This window comes from Oncorhynchus mykiss, chromosome 18 (assembly GCF_013265735.2).
Source record: "Oncorhynchus mykiss isolate Arlee chromosome 18, USDA_OmykA_1.1, whole genome shotgun sequence".
NCBI classification, from domain to species: domain Eukaryota; kingdom Metazoa; phylum Chordata; class Actinopteri; order Salmoniformes; family Salmonidae; genus Oncorhynchus; species Oncorhynchus mykiss.
In genome coordinates, this window is record NC_048582.1 from 4,593,566 (window position 1) to 4,614,659 (window position 21,094).

The following is a 21,094-nucleotide window of genomic DNA, read 5'->3' on the forward strand; positions in this document are numbered from 1 at the left end:
GGATCATCACTTTATTTTTAAGAATGTGAAATGTCAGAATAATAGCAGAGACAATGATTTACTTCAGCTTTTATTTCTTTCATCACATTCCCAGTGGGTCAGAAGTTTACATGCACTCAATTAGTATTTGGTAGCATTGCCTTTAAATTGTTTAACTTGGGTAAAACGTTTCAGGTGGCCTTCCACAAGCTTCCCACAATAAGTTGGGTGAATTTTGGCCCATTCCTCCTGACAGAGCTGGTGTAACTGAGTCAGGTTTGTAGGCCTCCTTGCTCGCACACACTTTTTCAGTTCTGCCCACAAATGTTCTATAGGATTGAGGTCAGGGCTTGAGGTCAGGGCTTTGTGATGGCCACTCCAATACCTTGACTTTGTTGTCCTTAAGCCATTTTGCCACAACTGGAAGTATGCTTGGGGTCCATTTGGAAGACCCATTTGCGACCAAGCTTTAACTTTAACTGATGTCTTGAGATGTTGCTTCAATATATCCACATAAATTTCCATCCTCATGATGCCATCTATTTTGTGAAGTGCACCAGTCCCTCCTGCAGCAAAGCACCCCAACAACATTATGCCGCCACCCCCGTGCTTCACGGTTGGGATGGTGTTCTTCAGCTTGCAACCCCTCCCCCCTTTTCCTCCAAACATAATAATGGCCATTATGGCCAAACAGTTCTATTTTGTTTCATCAGACCAGAGGACATTTCTCCAAAAATTACAATCTTTGTCCCCATTTGCAGTTGCAAACCGTAGTCTGGCTTTTTTATGTCAGTTTTGGAGCAGTGGCTTCTTCCTTGCTGAGCGACCTTTCAGTTTATGTCGATATAGGACTTGTTTAACTGTGGAAATAGATACTTTTGTACCTGTTTCCTCCAGCATCTTCACAAGGTCCTTTGCTGTTGTTCTGGGATTGATTTGCACTTTTCGCACAAAAGTACATTCATCTCTAGGAGACAGAACGCTGCGTGGTCCCAAGGTGTTTATACTTGCGTACTATTGCTTGTACAGATGAACGTGGTACCTTCAGGCGTTTGGAAATTGCTCCCAGAAATCTTGCTTCTTTGTAGGTGACCAAATACTTATTTTCCACCATAATTTGCAAATAAATTCATTAAAAATCCTACAATGTGATTTTTGGATTTTTTTTCTAATTTGGTCTGTCATAGTTGAAGTGTACCTATGATGAAAATTACAGGCCTCTCTCATCTTTTTAAGTGGGAGAACTTGCACAATATGTGGCTGACTAAATACTTTTTTGCCCCACTGTATATACACACATAAACTCTGCGAAAAAAAAGAAAAATCCTCTCACTGTCAACTGCGTTTATTTTCAGCAAACTTAACATGTGTAAATATTTGTATGAACATGAGTTTCAACTGAGACATAAACTGAACAAGTTCCACAGGCATGTGACTAACAAAAATGGAATAATGTGTCCCTGTATAAAGAGGGGGGGGGGGGGGGTCAAAATCAAAAGTAACAGTCAGTATCTGGTGTGGCCACCAGCTGCATTAAGTACTGCAGTGCATCTCCTCCTCATGGACTGCACCAGATTTGCCAGTTCTTGCTGTGAGATGTTACCCCACTCTTCCACCAAGGCACCTGCAAGTTCCCAGACATTTCTGGGGGGAATGGCCCTAGCTCTCACCCTCCGATCCAACAAGTCCCAGACATGCTCAATGGGATTGAGAACCGGGCTCTTCCCTGGCCATGCAAGAACACTGACATTCCTCCACTTGCAAAAATCGTGCACAGAATGAACAGTATCGCTGGTGGCATTGTCATGCTGGAGGGTCATGTCAGGATGAGCCTGCAGGAAGGGTACCACATGAGGGAGGAGGATGTCTTCCCTGTAACGCACAGCGTTGAGATTGCCTGCAATGACAACAAAATCAGTACGGTGATGCTGACACACCGCCCTAGACCATGACGGACCCTTCACCTCCAAATCGATTCCACTCCAGACAGAGTACAGGCCTTGGTGTAACGCTCATTCCTTTGACGATAAATGTGAATCCGTGGTGAGACAAAACCGCGACTCGTCAGTGAAGAGCACTTTTTTGCCAGTCCTGTCTGGTCCAGCAACAGTGAGTATGTGCCCATAGGCGACGTTGTTGCTGGTGATGTCTGGTGAGGACCTGCCTTACAACAGGCCTATAAGCCCTCAGTCCAGCCTCTCTCAGGTTATTGTGGACAGTCTGAGCACTGATGGAGGGATTGTGCCTTCCTGGTGTAACTTGGACAGTTGTTGTTGCCATCCTGTACCTGTCCCGCAGGTGTGATGTTTGGATGTACCGATCCTGTGCAGGTGTTGTTACACATGGTCTGCCACTGCGAGGACGATCCGCTGCCTGTCTTGTCTCCCTGTAGCACTGTCTTAGGCATTTCACAGTACGGACATTGCAATTTATTGTCCTGGCCACATCTGCAGTCCTTGCAGCATGCCTAAGGCACATTCATGCAGATGAGCAGGGACCCTGGGCATCTTTCTTTTGGTGTTTTTCAGAGTCAGTAGAAAGGCCTCTTTAGTGTCCTAAGCTTTCATAACTGTGACGTTAATTGCTTAAGCTGTTCTTGTCTTAACGACCGTTCCACAGGTGCATGTTCATTAATTGTTTATGGTTCATTGACCAAGCATGGGAAACAGGGTTTAAACCCTTTACAATGAAGATCTGTGAAGTTATTTCGATTTTTACAAATTATATCTGAAAGACAGGGTCCTGAAAAAGGGACGTTTATTTTTTTGCTGGGTTAATATATATGGAAATCAGTCTATTTCAATGTAATTAATTAGGCCCTAATCTATGAATTTCACATGATTGGGCAGGGATGCAGCCTTGGAGGGCAAAGGCCCACCCACTTGGGAGCCAGACCCAGTCAATCAGAATAAGTTTTTCCCCACAAAATTGCTTTATTACAGGCAGAAATACTCCTCAGCAACCCCCTTCACCCATAGGTGAAGAAGCCGGATGTGGAGGTCGTGGGCTGGTATGTGGTCTGCGGTTGTGAGGCCGGTTGGACAAACTGCCAAATTCTCTGAAAATGAGACTGGAGACGGCTTATGGTAGAGAAATTAACATAAAATTATCTGGAAACAGCTCTGGTGGACATTCTTGCAGTCAGCAAGCCAACCACAAACCTTGTGAGACATCTGTGGCATTGTGTTGTGACAAAACTGCACATTTTAATAAAGTAGCGTTTTATTGTCCAAAGCACAAGGTGCACCAGTGTAATGATCATGCTGTTTAATCAGCTTCTTGATATGCCACACCTGTGGATGGATTATCATGGCAAAGGAGAAATGCTCATTAACATGGATGTAAACGAATTTGCGCACAACATTTGAGAGAAATAAGCTTTTTGTGTATTTGGAACATTTCTGGGATTTTTTTATTTATTTCAGCTCATGAAATGTGGGACCAACACTTTACATGTGGAGTTTTATATTTTTGTTCAGTGTAGTGAGACAACCTGAACCTGTCAGTCGATAATGGGTTACTAAAAAAAAAAATCAACATTCACTACCACAGTTTAAACTATTCAACAACTTACGTGCAAATGGGGAATCCTGTACATTAGTTCTCCCTCTGTATCATGTGAAAGGAAACTCCTATTTCCAGGTCTGAATACATTTTATTATCCTTTTCTCCTGATTCGCTACCTTGTTTAGCAGCTGGTTCAAAGTTTGGTAGTGGTGGTAGATGGATGAGGATCTTTCCAGGTGACTGGACAGTTTTTTCCCCCTCATCAAGCGACACACGATACGCCATAATGACAAAGCAAAAACAGTTTATTTTTATTTTTTTGGGGGGGGGGGTTTAAAAACTCAAATATTGCATTCACATAAGTATTCAGACCCTTTACTTAATACTTTGTTGAAGCATGTTTGGCAGTGATTACAGACTCGAGTCTTCTTGGGTATGATGCTACAAGCTTGGCAAACCTGTATTTGAGGAGTTTCTCCCATTCTTCTCTGCAGATCCTCTCAAACTCTGTCAGGTTGGATGGGGAGCGTCACTGCACAGCTAGTTTCAGGTCTCTCCAGAGATGTTCAATCTGGTTCAAGTCCAGGCTCTGGCTGGGCCACACAAGGACATTCAGAGACTTGTACCGAATTTACTCCTGCATTGTCTTGGCTGTGTGCTTAGGGTCGTTGTGGTCCTGAGTGCTATGGAACAGGTTTTCATCAAGGATCTCTCTACAATTTGCTCCGTTCACCTTTCCCTCAATCTTGACTAGTTTCCTAGTCCCTGCCGCTGAAAAACATCCCCACAGCATGATACTACCACCACCATGCTTTACCGTAGGCATGGTGACAGGTTTCCTCCAGACGTGACACTTGGTATTCAGGCCAAAGAGTTCAATCTTGGTTTCATCAGACCAGAGAATCTTGTTTCTCATGGTCAGAGAGTCCTTTAGGTGCCTTTTGGCAAACTCCAAGCAGGCTGTCATGTGCCTTTTACTGAAGAGTGGCTTCCGTCTGGCCACTCTACCATAAAGGCCGGAATGGTGGAGTGCTGCAGAGATGGTTGTCCTTCTGGAAGATTCTCCCATCTCCACAGAGGAACTCTGGAGCTCTGTCAGAGTGACCATCGATTGCTCAATTTGGACAGGCGGCCAACTCTAGGAAGTGTCTTGGTGGTTCCAAACTTCTTCCAATGAAGAATGATGGAGGCCACTGTGTTCTTGGTTACCTTCTTTGCTGCAGAAATGTTTTGGTACCCTTCCCCAGATACATGCCTCAACGTAATCTTGTTTCAGGATCTACTGACAATTCCTTTGACCTCATGGCTTGGTGTTTGCTCTGACATGCACCGGCAACTGTGGGACCTTATATGGACAGGTGTGTGCATTTCCAAATCATGTCCGATCAATTGATTTTACCACAGGTGGCCTCCAATCAAGTTGTAGAAACATTTAAAAGATGATCAACGGAAAAGGGATGCACCTGAGCTCAACTTCAAGTCTCATAGAAAAGGGTCTAAATACTTATGTAAACAAGGTTTCTGTTTTTTTATTATTTTTAATAAATGTGCAAGAAATTTCACTATCAAACTTTAGAATGAGGATGTAAAAAAAAAAATGAAAAAGGGAAGGGGTCTGAATACTTTACAGATACACAGTATATATTTTTTTACCATCCAAAGTTTGGGGCCTAAAACATCCGGGGCTGAAGCCCCCGAAAGCCCAGGACTAGTAACGTCACTGGATGTATTTATCCAAACACATTCATGATCAGTAACTAAAATAACTAACCTAGTTTTAAAAGACAATTTAATAAACACATTGATGATGAATAACTATAATAACTAACCTAGTTTTAAAAGACAATTTAATAAACACATGTAGGTGTTTCAGAGGCTGTGTATCATTAAACAAATAACTATGTAGTAAAAACCAACCCCCCCCCCACCCAAACTAATGGTGACTGATCATCACACCATCTCTATCTGATACATGTTGTGAGTTCCGGCGCTTGACTTGGGCAGGAACTTAACAGAGCGGAGTACCAGGCCCTCAAATGTTCTACTGCTTGAGCTCCTGTTCCTGTTATAGATGAGCTCAAAAGTATTGTGGAAGCTAAATATAAAGTGCCGGCACTTATTTCAGTCCAAGTCGAGCAATCAGATAAAAATCACTCCATCACTCAATTTTAATCTCAGCTGGTCTGAGAGAACTGACGAGGCTTCTCTCCTTTATGTATACGTTGGTGTGTTTTTAATTGGTTCTGTAGAGAGAAACTCTTCCCACAGACAGAGCAGATGTAAGGCTTCTCTCCTTTGTGTTTACGTTGGTGTGTTTTTAAGTTGCTCTCTTGAGAGAAACTCTTCCCACAGTCAGAGCAGTAGTAAGGCTTCTCTCCTGTGTGTATACGTCGGTGTGTTTTTAAGTTGCTCTGTTGAGAGAAACTCTTCCCACAGTCAGAGCAAGAGTATGGCTTCTCTCCTGTATGTATACGTTGGTGTGCTTTAAAGCTACCCTGGTGAGAAAAACTCTTCCTACAGTCAGAACAGGAGTAAGGCTTCTTTCCTGTATGGGTACGTCCATGTGATTTTAAGGTATACAATCGGGAGAAACTCTTCCCACAGTCAGAGCAAGAGTATGGCTTCTCTCCTGAATGTATACGTTGGTGTGCTTTAAAGTTACACAGGTGGGAGAAACTCTTCCCACAGTCAGAACAGATGTAAGGCTTTTCTCCAGTGTGTGTTCTCTGATGAACTGTTAGCTCAGATGATGTTGTAAAGCATTTTCCACAGTCACAGCAGGAGTAAGGCTTCTCTCCTGTGTGTAGACGTTGGTGTTTTTTGAAGTTGCTCTGTTGAGAGTAACTCTGCCCACAGTACGAGCAGTAGTAAGGTTTCTCTCCTGTGTGCACTCTCTGATGAAGTGTCAGAGCCCTTGATGTTGTGAATCTCTTCCCACAGTCAGTACAGGAATACAGATTCTCTCCTGTGTGTATTTTTAGGTGTGTTTTTAGCTTTGATATAATTGGGAAAATCTCCTCACAATGTGGGCAGTGGTGAGACCTCTTAGCTCTGTGATCTTCCTGCTGTTGCTCTCTGGCTGTAGAGAATGTCTCAACATGGTCTCCTGTGTGAACAACATCAGAAGAACCAGTCAGTTGGTTTGATTTTCATGTCAAATGTATTTTATGAAGCTACATCTGCATTGCTTGCTCTTTGAGGTTTTAGGCTGGGTTTCTGTAAAGCACTTTGTGACAACTGCTGATGTAAAAAGTGTATCATAAAATACATTTGACATGTATACGTGCTTTACAGAAACCCAGTCTAAAACCCCAAAGAGCAAGCAATGTAGATGTAGAAGCACAGTGGCTAATAAAATAACTCCCTAGAAAGGCCAGAACCTAGGAAGAAACCTAGAGAGGAACCAGGCTATGTGGGGTGGCCGGTCCTCTTCTGTCTGTACAGGGTGACATATGTATTCATATCAGTAGGCTGGTAGTGTATGTATTCATGTCAGTAGGCTGCACAATACAGGGGAGTAAAACTATTCTAAAAGTGGGTAAGAGTCTGGGTTGGGGTCAATTCCTTTTAAATAACAGTCAATTCAGAAAGTAAACCAATTTCCAATTCCACATTTTCCTAAATGAAAATCATTGAAGAGAACTGGAATTTCAGTGTATTTCCCTAAATATCTGGAATTGGCCCGAACAGTCGAAGGCAAAAGGAGTGAAAATAATTATCCATAATCATCGTCCACTCACTATCACAAGGGTTAGTAACTACACAGACTCATTTCATATCATCCTCCACTCACTATCACAAGGGTTAGTAACTACATAGACTCATTTCATAGAACTTTAAAAAACTGGCAGTTTGTCTACTTCACTTCTTTAGTCTCCTCTCTGATCACTCCAGACAGCCCAGTTGTTCAGGGATGTTTGATGTCAGAATTACAGAAGTCAACCTATCAATAGACTGGTCATAAGTTAAGGTCTAATTTATGAAGATAACTTATAGATAGATATAACCTGCTGTTACCATGACTAACAGTTGTCCTAATCTTCTCCTCCTCTTCTTCTTCATCTTTAATGTTGACATTCAGCTCCAGTGTTTGACTGCAGTCTTCCATCTTCACTGATGCCATCTCTGGATCCTGCAGTACAAACTGGGCTCCACTGTCACAATCAGGACCCAGTGACTGTAGGTTTCTACTCAGTGTGGAAGGAGAGAGACAGGCTGGGTTTGTCCTCACTGTTGACGTTAACGGCCTCAGACTTAATCTGAGTCGGTCTGTAGTAATAAAGACAAATGGACACAAGAGTTATTTTCTTAACAGTTCTGGCGCTTTCTATATTCTCTAAAAATTTATTTTTTCTTGTTCAATCATCTCATTTCAACAGATCAGGTAGTTAAACATTGAGAACAAAACATTAATTCATATTAGACATAAAGTTCACACTTTAAATGACCCAACGTAAGAGATAAATGTACAGAATCTAAATGTACAGAATGGTTACCTGGAGGAAAATGAAGGTTATGCTTTTTCAATCTCAGTCAAGGGGAGGGTTTAGTATTGTTTTAATCTAGTCCAGAAGGGGGTCATGTCATTTGTAATTGATGGATGGTTTGTGCCCTTAACACTGATTGGCTGACAGCCATGGCATATTAGACCATATACCACGGGTATGACAAAACATTCCTTTTTACTGTTCTAATTACATTGGTAACCCGTTTATAATAGCAATAATTCTGTATCCAGGCCCTCCACAACAGCCCTTATCCGTGGTATATTGGCTATATCACAAACCCCCTCTGGCCTTATATGCCTCCCCTCATCTCTGATTCTCTGCTGGACAATATCAAGTGGGACTATAGGCTATTTAATGTGATGCCAATCAAATGATCCATAGCCTATAGAATACCAAGTGCATGCTGGGAGGAAGCACAGAGCAAAGTTATACTGTATTTCTATGATAGTTGCTGGGATGGTGTAAATACTGGGAAAGGTTATTCCAACCCACACATGTTAATCCCAAACGTGTTTAATGCTGTATAACCAATGGCTGTGCTGTGATTTTATTGTTGATTAGGCCTAGTCCCCCAAAAATATACTATTCCTCCACACACCAGGCCTCTTTTATTGAAGACAATGTCCAAAAGCAAGCATTCAGGGGGGTTCAATATATATTTTGTTGACGGGATGGCCATCCATTTTGCTTTCAGAGGACCTTATTGTAAATAATGTTCACTCCCTAAGTGCAGTTAATATATAGTAGACGACCTAAATTCACATAAATAAACGTTTAATAAAAGGTTGCAGTTTGTTTGAAGCAGAACTATGCACCATTTTCTACTTATTTCACCCACAAAAAAAACGATTGTATTTCCCATTCACACCATAGTAACTACTATCGATAAATATAGAAACAACTGAATGTGTCTGAATATTGTTACAGTGACATGTAGAAATCAGATGAACATGACATTCTGCTTGTAAACAGTAAAACAACCCTGAAACTGTCTCTCTGGTGCAGCCGCACAGCCTGCAAGTCTATTGACTCAGACCGAGAGGCGCCGCCATTTTACCAGCTCATAAACATATGGAAATAATCAGAATAATAAACATGTCAAACGAACTCACAAATCTCAAATCAATTGATTCTTTATGAAATTACGTTGACGAAATAAGGTAAATTATTAAACTCTGAAAACCCCAAAGTCTGTCAGCTAGCTAACTATATGACTAACATTATATTTTTTAGCACGTTCTTCACAAACCTTTATTAACAAACGCGATAATAACTTGACGGATTTGTGACCTGACATGTTATTTCGATATTATAAAGTTTAAACGTGCAATGACATACCTGTTAGTAATACATTTGAAACGGACATAAAAGCTATCGTCTTCAGAGAACAGTTCTGACGCTTTCATTATGGCTGACGCCTGCCCGGAACTTCCTGTTCGCCGACTCCCGCAGCGCAACAGGACTTGTCCTTGTTTGGTCGGGTTTAATGGCGGTTGGTCAATATGTTGCAGTACCACCCCAACTGGACATTAAGTATAAACCACGTTTCCCCAACTGGCGGCTCACGGGTGGTTTTATTTGGCCCCCCAAGTTTTAATGAGCAAAACAAATAACCATAATAGACTGTAAACACACCAGGAAATCAGCTCCAAGTGATTTTAAATACAAATATAATAATTTGTATTCATTTATTTTTATTTAACCTTTATTTAACTAGGCAAGTCAGTTAATAAGAACGAATTCTTATTTACACTGACGGCCTACGGGGAACAGTGGGTTAACTGCCTTGTTCAGGGGCAGAGAGAGAGATGTTGACCTTGTCAGCTCGGAATTCGATCCAGCAACCTTTCGGTTACTGGCCCAAGTGGTGGAAAAAGTACCCAATTGTCAATCTTGAGTAAAAGTAAAGATACCTTAATTAATAGAACATTTCTCCAAGGGGAAGTCACACAGTAAAATACTGCTTGAGTTAAAGTCTAAAAGTGTTTGATTTTAAATATACTTAAGTATCAAAAGTAAATGTATTTGATAAAATATACTTAAGTATAAATCATTTCAAATTCCATATGTTAAACAAACCAGACGGCACCATTTTCTTGTTTTTTTTACATTTACGGATAACCAGGGGTACACTCCAACACTCAGACATGATTTACAAACGAAACATTTGTGTTTAGTGAGCCCGCCAGATCAGAGGCAATAGGGATGACCAGGGATGTTCTCTGTTTAGTGAGCCCGCCAGATCAGAGACAATAGGGATGACCAGGGATTTTCTCATGATAAGTGCGTGAATTTGACCATTTTTTCTGTCCTGCTATATGCATTCTAAATGTACAAAGTATAAATATTTATTTAATGTAGTGTATAATATATATATATATTTGTGTATGTGACGGTTGTTAAAGTACTATGTGAATTTCACCAGCCTCACATATTAACATGTCGTGTTGATCTGTTATTATGCATGCCTGCATCCTGGGAGAAGGGGAGCGTGTACTTACGTTTTGCCCGGCGTGCTCGTGCTCAAATTATTTTTGATGCACTGAGAGAGGTAGGCACGCCTTTTTCTGTCGTCTTCAGAAACGTTCGATTCTTTTAAGCACAAAGTCCTACACACAGTGTTTTGCTCATGAATAATGATGTATATTTAGAGGTTACTCATAAGTGGATGGTATTGTTAAGATGCACTTGTAATTGTAATTTTTAGGATGATGTCAATATTCTGAATTCAACATGTGGTTAATAGCAGGCTATTTTATTGTATGTGTGAACGATGGCTAGCTCCTCGAATGATCCCAGACCCTCTCCTATTGTGCATCTGTTGTAGAAAGAGGTGACGATTCACAGAACATAATGTGGCTCTACAAATGTTTTATTTCTTTTTGGATGCAGGTATGTGGTTTTATCTATGTAAAATATGTCACGTGTTGATGCATAATAAGGAGAGGCTGTACTCATTGTTGTATTCGAAAATAATTTTGATGCACTATGAGAGAAAGAGGCGACGACTCGCAGAACATAATGTGGCTCTACAAATGTTTTATTTCTTTTTGGATGCAGATGCAGGATGCAGAGAGTCAGTTCTGCTTGATTAAAACTACCTGATCTCCAAAGTCCACGTCTATAGTCTCAATCAACCACACACAACGCAGAGCGACAGCGGTGCAGCACAGCGCCGGTTACATGTATACATATATACAGTACCAATCAAAAGTTTGGACACACCTACTTATTCAAAAAAATATGTATTTTTTTTTTTTTTTAACTATTTAGTACTTTGTAGAATAATAGTGAAGACATCATAACTATGAAATAACACATGCGGTAACCAAAATGGTGTTAAACAAATCAAAATAGATTTTAGATTCTTCAAAGTAGCCGCCTTCTACCTTGAGGACAGCTTTGCTCACTCTTGGCATTCTCTCAACCAGCTTCATGAGGAATGCTTTTCCAACAGTCTTGAATGAGTTCCCACATATGCTGAGCACTTGTTGGGTGCTTTTCCTTCACTCTGTAGTCCAATTTATCCCAAACCATCTCAATTGGGTTGAGGTCGGGTGATTGTGGAGGCCAGGTCATCTGATGCAGCACTCCACCATTCTCCTTCTTGGTCAAATATCCCTTCTTGGTCAAATATCCCTTGCTGTGGTAGCCATGCTGGTTAAGTGTGCCTTGAATTCTAAATAAATCCCAGACAGTGTCACCAGCACACCACCTCCTCCATGCTTCACGGTGGGAACCACGGAGATCATCCGGTCACCTACTCTGCGTCTCACAAAGAGGCAGCGGCTGGAAGCAAAAATCTGAAATTTGGACTCATCAGACCAAAGGACAAATTTCCACCGGTCTAATGTCCATTGCTCGTGTTTCTTGGCCCAATCAAGTCACTTCTTATTATTGGTGTCCTTTAGTAGTGGTTTCTTTGCAGCAATTTGACCATGAAGGCCTGATTCACACAGTCTCCTCTGAACAGTTGATGTTGGACATGTGTCTGTTACTTGAACTCTGTGAAACATTTATTTGGCCTGCAATCTGAGCTGCAGTTACCTCTAATGAACTTATTCTCTGCAGCAGAGGTAACTCTGGGTCTTCCTTTCCTGTGATGGTTCTGATGAGAGACAGTTAACTCTAATGAACTTATCCTCTGCAGCAGAGGTAACTCTGGGTCTTCCTTTCCTGTGATGGTCCTGATGAGAGACAGTTAACTCTAATGAACTTATCCTCTGCAGCAGAGGTAACTCTGGGTCTTCCTTTCCTGTGGCGGTCCTGATGAGAGACAGTTTCATCAGAGCACTTGATGGTTTTTTTGCGACTGCACTTCTTCAAATGTTCCGTATTGACTGACCTTCATGTCTTAAAGTAATGATGGACTGACCTTCATGTCTTAAAGTAATGATGGACTGACCTTCATGTCTTAAAGTAATGATGGACTGACCTTCATGTCTTAAAGTAATGATGGACTGACCTTCATGTCTTAAAGTAATGATGGACTGACCTTCATGTCTTAAAGTAATGATGGACTGACCTTCATGTCTTAAAGTAATGATGGACTGACCTTCATGTCTTATAGTAATGATGGACTGACCTTCATGTCTTAAAGTAATGATGGACTGACCTTCATGTCTTAAAGTAATGATGGACTGTCGTTTCTCTTTGCTTATTTGAGCTGTTCTTGTCATAATATGGACTTGGTATTTTATCAAATAGGGCTATCTTCTGTATCCCACCCCTACCTCGTTACAACACAACTGATTGACTCAAATGCATTAAGAAGGAAAGAAATTCCACAAATGAACTTTTAACAAGGCACACTTGTTAATTGAAATGCATTCCAGGTGACTTCCTCATGAAGCTGGTTGAGAGAATTCCAAGAGTGTGCAAAGCTGTCATCAAGGCAAAGGGTGGCTACTTTAAAGAATCTAAAATATATTTGTTTAACACTTTTTTGGTTACTTCCTGATTCCATATGTGTTATTTCATTGTTTTGATGCCTTCACTATTATCCTACAATGTAGAAATTGTAAAAAATAAATAAAAACCCTTGAAGGAGTAAGTGTTCTAAAACGTTTGACTGGTACTGTATATCCACAGTGTTCTGTCATCAGTCTTGCTCTGTGGAGGAACTTGTGGCTTCAAGCAACCCTACAGCTACAGCCAGTACATGTCAGTACAGGCCCGAGTACAGTCTGAACAGCCCGTTGTCATAGCAGACATACCATCAGTAGATCAAGTATTCAGGAACTTTAAACTGCAGCCCCTTCCCCTCCCTGCCGCTTAGCCCCGCCCTCTTCTATCAGTTCACAGATCTGAAAGGACAGGATAGGTGGAAACAACAATCAATAGGCTGTGTGGTGTGTGGAACCTCCGCCATGTTGCTTTCACCCAGGTCTTTCATGTATTCCTTTCAGTTCCCCCTGAGGAGGTGGGATCTAGGGAGGGGGAGGGAGCTGAGGTCTGAAATGGAATCTAGAATCAGGTAATGATAGATGTATCCAAGGCAACGGTTCTTAAAGTTCTACTGTTACCTCACTTCCTGGTGAGAGTCATTGAACCATAGCTAAAGAGACTTATACCCAGGCTAACATTCCACATTCCTAGCCACGCCTTGTCACTCCTAGCCACGCCTTGTCATTCCTAGCCACGCCTTGTCATTCCTAGCCACTCCTTGTCATTTACTAAAAAGACTAGCCTTTCATCACTCTTTGAATATGAAAATTTTCTCAATAATGAGCTCAAGGAGATCAGAGAATTTGACCCTGATTAAATAACCCTCACCGCTATCATCCAATCACAATGTTTATGCAAATTAGACTGACAGGAAAACGTTCCTTAATTCTTCATTCGAACATTGGGCATTCTGACGTAATACATTTCATTATAAACATCAACGTTGGTCACAGCCAATGGGAGCACATCAGAGAAGCTCTCGCCATTCATTGTGAACATTGTATATATCCAGCAAGCAAGGTGCTTATTTCCTCAAATATATATTGTTCAAAGTAAGAGACCAAACTATATCGCTACTTCTGGGACACATTGGGCTAGGCTATAATATAATATAATATAATATAGAGAATTGCTCAAGAAGGGAATAGTGGCGCAGTGGTCTAAGGCACTGCATCACAGTGCTGTCTGTGCCACTGGAGATTCTGGGTTCGAATCCAGCTGGCCACGACCGGAAGACGGGCGCACAATTGTCTCAGCGTCGTCGTCCAGGTTAGGGGAGGGCCGGCGACTCCTGTGGCGGGCCGGGTGCGGTGCATGCTGACACAGTCACCGGGTGTGTGGTGTTTCCTCCGACACATTGGTGCCAAGAAGCTTGGTCGGGTCGTGTTTCGGGGGTCGTGTTTCGGGGGACGCGTTTCGGAATGTTTCGTTCCTGTGAATTGAAGTTGAAAACCGGCAAATGCATCGGTTTAATTACATTTAAAAAAAATAAAAATAAAAGTATAGTGCCTATTCAATGAAACCCTGGCTGTTGATGTAGGAAACAGATGGCAAAGCAGGGAATCCCCATTCCCCGCTGAGCTCATTTCTGGAAATGGGCAAGTTCACCTTTCTCATCCATAAACACATACAGTATCAAGTGCAACTTCACTGTCCTCTGCAGCTCACAGCAGCAGGATGGGGAGTCTGTTCATCAGGAGGGATGGCTACCGTGGAGGCTCAAAACAATGATTAGGATCACATTTCCTCCATTTAAATATTAGACCTATGGGGACACCTATACATTTGGCTACCAGGCACGGGTGATCATTGTAGCCTTTTATTGTCTGGACATGATGTTGAAATATCTTCACGCCAGGCTTCCTTCATAGACTCCACTGAGTGGAAGAAATACACTTAAGAATTACAGGGGGCTGTTTAGAAAGAAAAGAAAACGTTAAGATTGAAAGGCCAGTCTCTTTGGCAATGACAAGGAGTGGATTGTTAGCTAAAGAGACTCGTAGTCAAGCTAATTGAGCCCTACAGACAGACGGAATAGAGATAGAGACCCCTACAGACAGACCACATAGAGAGAGAGACCCCTACAGACAGACCGAATAGAGAGAGAGAGAGCCCTACAGACAGACCGAATAGAGAGAGAGACCCCTACAGACAGACCGAATAGAGAGAGAGAGCCCTACAGACAGACCGAATAGAGAGAGAGAGCCCTACAGACAGACCGAATAGAGAGAGAGAGCCCTACAGACAGACCAAATAGAGAGAGAGAGAGCCCTACAGACAGACGGAATAGAGAGAGAGAGAGAGAGAGAGAGAGAGAGAGAGCCCTACAGACAGACGGAATAGAGAGAGAGAGAGCGAGAGAGCCCTACAGACAGACGGAATGGAGAGAGAGAGCCCTACAGACAGACCGAATAGAGAGAGAGAGCCCTACAGACAGACCGAATAGAGAGAGACCCCTACAGACAGACCGAATAGAGAGAGAGAGAGAGAGCCCTACAGACAGACCGAATAGAGAGAGAGAGCCCTACAGACAGACCGAATAGAGAGAGAGAGAGAGAGAGAGCCCTACAGACAGACCGAATAGAGAGAGAGCCCTACAGACAGACCGAATAGAGAGAGAGAGAGAGAGCCCTACAGACAGACCGAATAGAGAGAGAGACCCCTACAGACAGACCGAATAGAGAGAGAGCCCTACAGACAGACCGAATAGAGAGAGAGACCCCTACAGACAGACCGAATAGAGAGAGCCCTACAGACAGACCGAATAGAGAGAGAGAGAGCCCTACAGACAGACCGAATAGAGAGAGAGAGCCCTACAGACAGACCGAATAGAGAGAGAGAGCCCTACAGACAGACCGAATAGAGAGAGAGAGAGAGAGAGCCCTACAGACAGACCAAATAGAGAGAGAGAGCCCTACAGACAGACCGAATAGAGAGAGAGAGCCCTACAGACAGACCGAATAGAGAGAGAGAGCCCTACAGACAGACCGAATAGAGAGAGAGAGCCCTACAGACAGACCGAATAGAGAGAGAGAGCCCTACAGACAGACCGAATAGAGAGAGAGAGCCCTACAGACAGACCGAATAGAGAGAGAGAGAGCCTACAGACAGACCGAATAGAGAGAGAGAGAGCCCTACAGACAGACCAAATAGAGAGAGAGAGAGAGCCCTACAGACAGACCGAATAGAGAGAGAGGGAGAGAGAGAGCCCTACAGACAGACGGAATAGAGAGAGAGAGCCCTACAGACAGACGGAATAGAGAGAGAGAGAGAGAGAGAGCCCTACAGACAGACTGAATAGAGAGAGAGAGCCCTACGGACAGACCAAATAGAGATAGCCCTACAGACAGACCAAATAGAGAGAGAGAGAGAGCCCTATAGACAGAAGGAGAAATGATCTAGTAAATAATTAGCTTTTAGCTGATATCTGCATTGTAAAGCTGTACAGCGGGCAGGAAGTTAGCCAGGCAGGCCCTGGGCTAGGGGTGTAAGTTCACCACACCTTAGCCATTGTAGAGGTGGGTAGCAGCATTCTCTCTGTGGATCTCTCTCTGTCACAACAAGACAACATCTATTGATCCTGTTCCTGATCCGTGTTAGGAGGAGGAGTGGGTTCTGAGACTTCCAACTGAAAGGTAAGACCTCTGTTTCATCTGATGGGTTTTGATTGGATACAGGGCATTGTAGTGTACCTCAGATAGCTGAATTCTAAGTGGTTGCTCATGGTCAGTAAGCACTATGCTATCTTATAAAGAACACACCCACCTTATCCTGGACACACCCACCTTATCTTGGACACACCCACCTTATCCTGGACACACCCACCTGATCCTGGATACACCCATTTTATCCTGGCAAGTCCGACTAACTGCATGTACACTACACATAGCCTATTGGATGGATAGTAACTCAGTAACTCACTGGATGTATAGGAACTCAGTAACTCACTGGATGTATAGTAACTCACTGGATGTATAGTAACTCAGTAACTCACTGGATGTATAGTAACTCAGTAACTCACTGGATGTATAGTAACTCAGTAACTCACTGGATGTATAGTAACTCAGTAACTCACTGGATGTATAGTAACTCAGTAACTCACTGGATGTATAGGAACTCAGTAACTCACTGGATGTATAGTAACTCAGTAACTCACTGGATGTATAGTAACTCAGTAACTCACTGGATGTATAGGAACTCAGTAACTCACTGGATGTATAGTAACTCAGTAACTCACTGGATGTATAGTAACTCAGTAACTCACTGGATGTATAGGAACTCAGTAACTCACTGGATGTATAGTAACTCAGTAACTCACTGGATGTATAGTAACTCAGTAACTCACTGGATGTATAGTAACTCAGTAACTCACTGGATGTATAGTAACTCAGTAACTCACTGGATGTATAGTAACTCAGTAACTCACTGGATGTATAGTAACTCAGTAACTCACTGGATGTATAGTAACTCAGTAACTCACTGGATGTATAGTAACTCAGTAACTCACTGGATGTATAGTAACTCAGTAACTCACTGGATGTATAGTAACTCAGTAACTCACTGGATGTATAGTAACTCAGTAACTCACTGGATGTATAGGAACTCAGTAACTCACTGGATGTATAGTAAGTAACTCAGTAACTCACTGGATGTATAGGAACTCAGTAACTCACTGGATGTATAGTACCTCAGTAACTCACTGGATGTATAGGAACTCACTGAATGTATAGTAAGTCTAAATAGCACCAGAATGACAGACACTGTATACATTGAGGTGTATTTTGTCACCAAGTCATTTTATTTCTATATTATCTACTGCTGCACTTTCTATATAACCCTGCTGTTATATTAGTATTCAATTCCCCAACCCTCTCTCTCTCTCTCTCTCCCTCTTTTCCCTCCTCCTTCTCATTCACCTCCACCCTCTCTCTCTCTGTTTCTCTCTGTCTCTCTCTGTCTCTCTCTCTACCTCTCTCCCACTCTGTGTCCCTTCTCTTTCTCTCTCTCTCTCTCTCTCCCTCTCTTTTCCCTCCCCCTTCTCATTCACCTCCACCCTCTCTCTCTCCCTCTCTTTTCCCTCCCCCTTCTCATTCACCTCCACCCTCTCTCTCTCCCTCTCCTTTTCCCTCCCCCTTCTCATTCACCTCCACCCTCTCTCTCTCTCTCCCTCCCTCTCTTTCACCTGAGGATTTGTAAGTGTTATTCTTGTCATTCACAGATCACAAACAGCCATACATTACCATTATTCTCTGGGTGCCGTTGGCAACAACCAATACAATGATAACAAAAGGTGAGCTCTCTCTTGAGAGAGATCATTGAGATTCCAGATTCCATTTCCTCCTCCAAATTGTTAGTTTCTAGGGTCCCTCACTCTCAACCCATCTCTGAGTTACCCTAGACCAATTATGGCTGTGTGAACAGAATAGAACAGAACAGCACCTGAGTGTTTGCATAATGATGTACTGGGCCTGTTCTGTAGCAGCTGGAATACACAAACACAGGACAGTGTCCCAAATGGCACCCTATTCCCTATGTAGTGCACCTCTTTGGACCAGGGCCCTATTCCCTATGTAGTGCACTACTTTGGACCAGGGCCCTATTCCCCCATAGGGTTCTGGTCAAAAGTAGTGCACTACATAGGGAATAGGGCCCAGGTCCAAAGTAGTGCACTACATAGGGAATAGGGAGCCATTTCAGATGCAGTCATACTGTAGGTTTTAAAAAGAGGAAGTTGTGTGCAACTGGTATTAATTAGGACATTTGATAAACGTTTATTATCCCATTGGAGGAAATTCATGTGGTCACATGCTTTAGTAATACATATTTACAGTGGAGGTCACTCCCATCATTCAGAAAACACTGTCAATCATTAAATACATATATTTTGGTATATATTTCATTAGTCCATTGTTGATATAGTCCCCAAAATGTTTTGCAGGTCAGATATTGAATTTTCAAAATTAACAGTGGGACAAAAAAGTATTTAGTCAGCCACCAATTGTGCAAGTTCTCCCACTTAAAAAGATGAGAGAGGCCTGTAATTTTCATCATATGTACACTTCAACTATGACAGACAAAATGAGAAGAAAACAATCCAGAAAATCACATTGTAGGATTTTTAATGAATTTATTTGCAAATTATGGTGGAAAATAAGTATTTGGTCAATAACAAAAGTTTATCTCAATACTTTGTTATATACCCTTTGTTGGCAATGACAGAGGTCAAACGTTTTCTGTAAGTCTTCACAAGGTTTTCACACACTGTTGCTGGTATTTTGGCCCATTCCTCCATGCAGATATCCTCTAGAGCAGTGATGTTTTGGGGCTGTTGCTGGGCAACACAGACTTTCAACTCCTTCCAAAGATTTTCTATGGGGTTGAGATCTGGAGACTGGCTAGGCCACTCCAGGACCTTGAAATGCTTCTTACGAAGCCACTCCTTCGTTGCCCGGGCGGTGTGTTTGGGATCATTGTCATGCTGAAAGACCCAGCCACGTTTCATCTTCAATGCCCTTGCTGTTGGAAGGAGGTTTTCACTCGAAATCTCACTAAACATGGCCCCATTCATTGAGTTTTTACCAAAAAGTTATATTTGGTTTCATCTGACCATATGACATTCTCCCAATCTTCATCTGGATCATCCAAATGCTCTCTAGCAAACTTCAGACGGGCCTGGACATGTACTGGCTTAGGCAGGGGGACACGTCTGGCACTGCAGGATTTGAGTCCCTGGCGGCATAGTGTGTTACTGATGGTAGGCTTTGTTACTTTGGTCCCAGCTCTCTGCAGGTCATTCACTAGGTCCCCCCGTGTGGTTCTGGGATTTTTGCTCACCGTTCTTGTGATCATTTTGACCCCACGGGGTGAGATCTTGCGTGGAGCCCCAGATCAAGGGAGATTATCAGTGGTCTTGTATGTCTTCCATTTCCTGATAATTGCTCCCACAGTTGATTTCTTCAAACCAAGCTGCTTATCTATTGCAGATTCAGTCTTCCCAGCCTGGTGCAGGTCTACAATTTTGTTTCTGGTGTCCTTTTGACAGCTCTTTGGTCTTGGTCATAGTGGAGTTTGGAGTGTGACTGTTTGAGGTTGTGGACAGGTGTCTTTTATACTGATAACAAGTTCAAACAGGTGCCATTAATACAGGCAACGAGTGGAGGACAGAGGAGCCTCTTAAAGAAGAAGTTACAGGTCTATGAGAGCCAGAAATCTTGCTTGTTTGTAGGTGACCAAATACTTATTTTCCACCATAATTTTACAAATAAATTCATTAAAAATCCTACAAAAAAAATTTCTGGATTTTTTTTTTTTTTTTTTTTCATTTTGTCTGTCATAGTTAAAGTGTACCTATGATGAAAATTACAGGCCTCTCTCATCGTTTTAAGTGGGAGAACTTGCACAATTGGTGGCGGACGAAATAATTTTTTGCCCCACTGTATAACTTTCAAAATACAGAAATACAGCCGGTATTTTGGTCCATTTATTTTTATCTTGTAGATGTTTTGTTTGTAGTTTCCCACTACATTTTAACTACTTAACCGAACCTATCAAAATGCCTGGAAGGAACGTCCTGTGTTACATTTATCTCTCTTGATTCTATAGATTTGCCGTCGGATCACATCTATGCGTACGCTCTGTCCAAGACTCTGATTAAAGTGTCCTCTCCTGCTACAGTGGGCCTCTACTCATCATGTCAGAACCGCATCAACATGATCCTCAGATATATAGAGGGTAGGTAGACACCACATGATCCTGTCTTATAGAGGGTAGACACCACATGATCCTGTCTTATAGAGGGTAGGTAGACACCACATGATCCTGTCTCATAGAGGGTAGACACCACATGATCCTGTCTTATAGAGGGTAGACACCACATGATCCTGTCTCATAGAGGGTAGGTAGACACCACATGATCCTGTCTTATAGAGGGTAGGTAGACACCACATGATCCTGTCTCATAGAGGGTAGGTATACATCACATGATCCTGTCTTATAGAGGGTAGGTAGACACCACATAATCCTGTCTCATAGAGGGTAGGTAGACACCACATGATCCTGTCTCATAGAGGGTAGGTAGACACCACATGATCCTGTCTCATAGAGGGTAGGTAGACACCACATGATCCTGTCTTATAGAGGGTAGGTAGACACCA

General features: G+C 42.4%; 1 protein-coding gene across 1 annotated transcript in view; it reads right to left on the reverse strand.

The window, feature by feature from the left end:
• LOC110516275 (zinc finger protein 501) overlaps positions 1–21,094 on the reverse strand; it is a 200,752-nt gene that overhangs the window by 9,761 nt on the left and 169,897 nt on the right. The window contains exon 4 of the mRNA XM_036951223.1: positions 7,504–7,755. Within this exon, the coding sequence (XP_036807118.1) occupies positions 7,504–7,755 (252 nt within the window). The remainder of the gene's footprint in view (positions 1–7,503; positions 7,756–21,094) is intronic.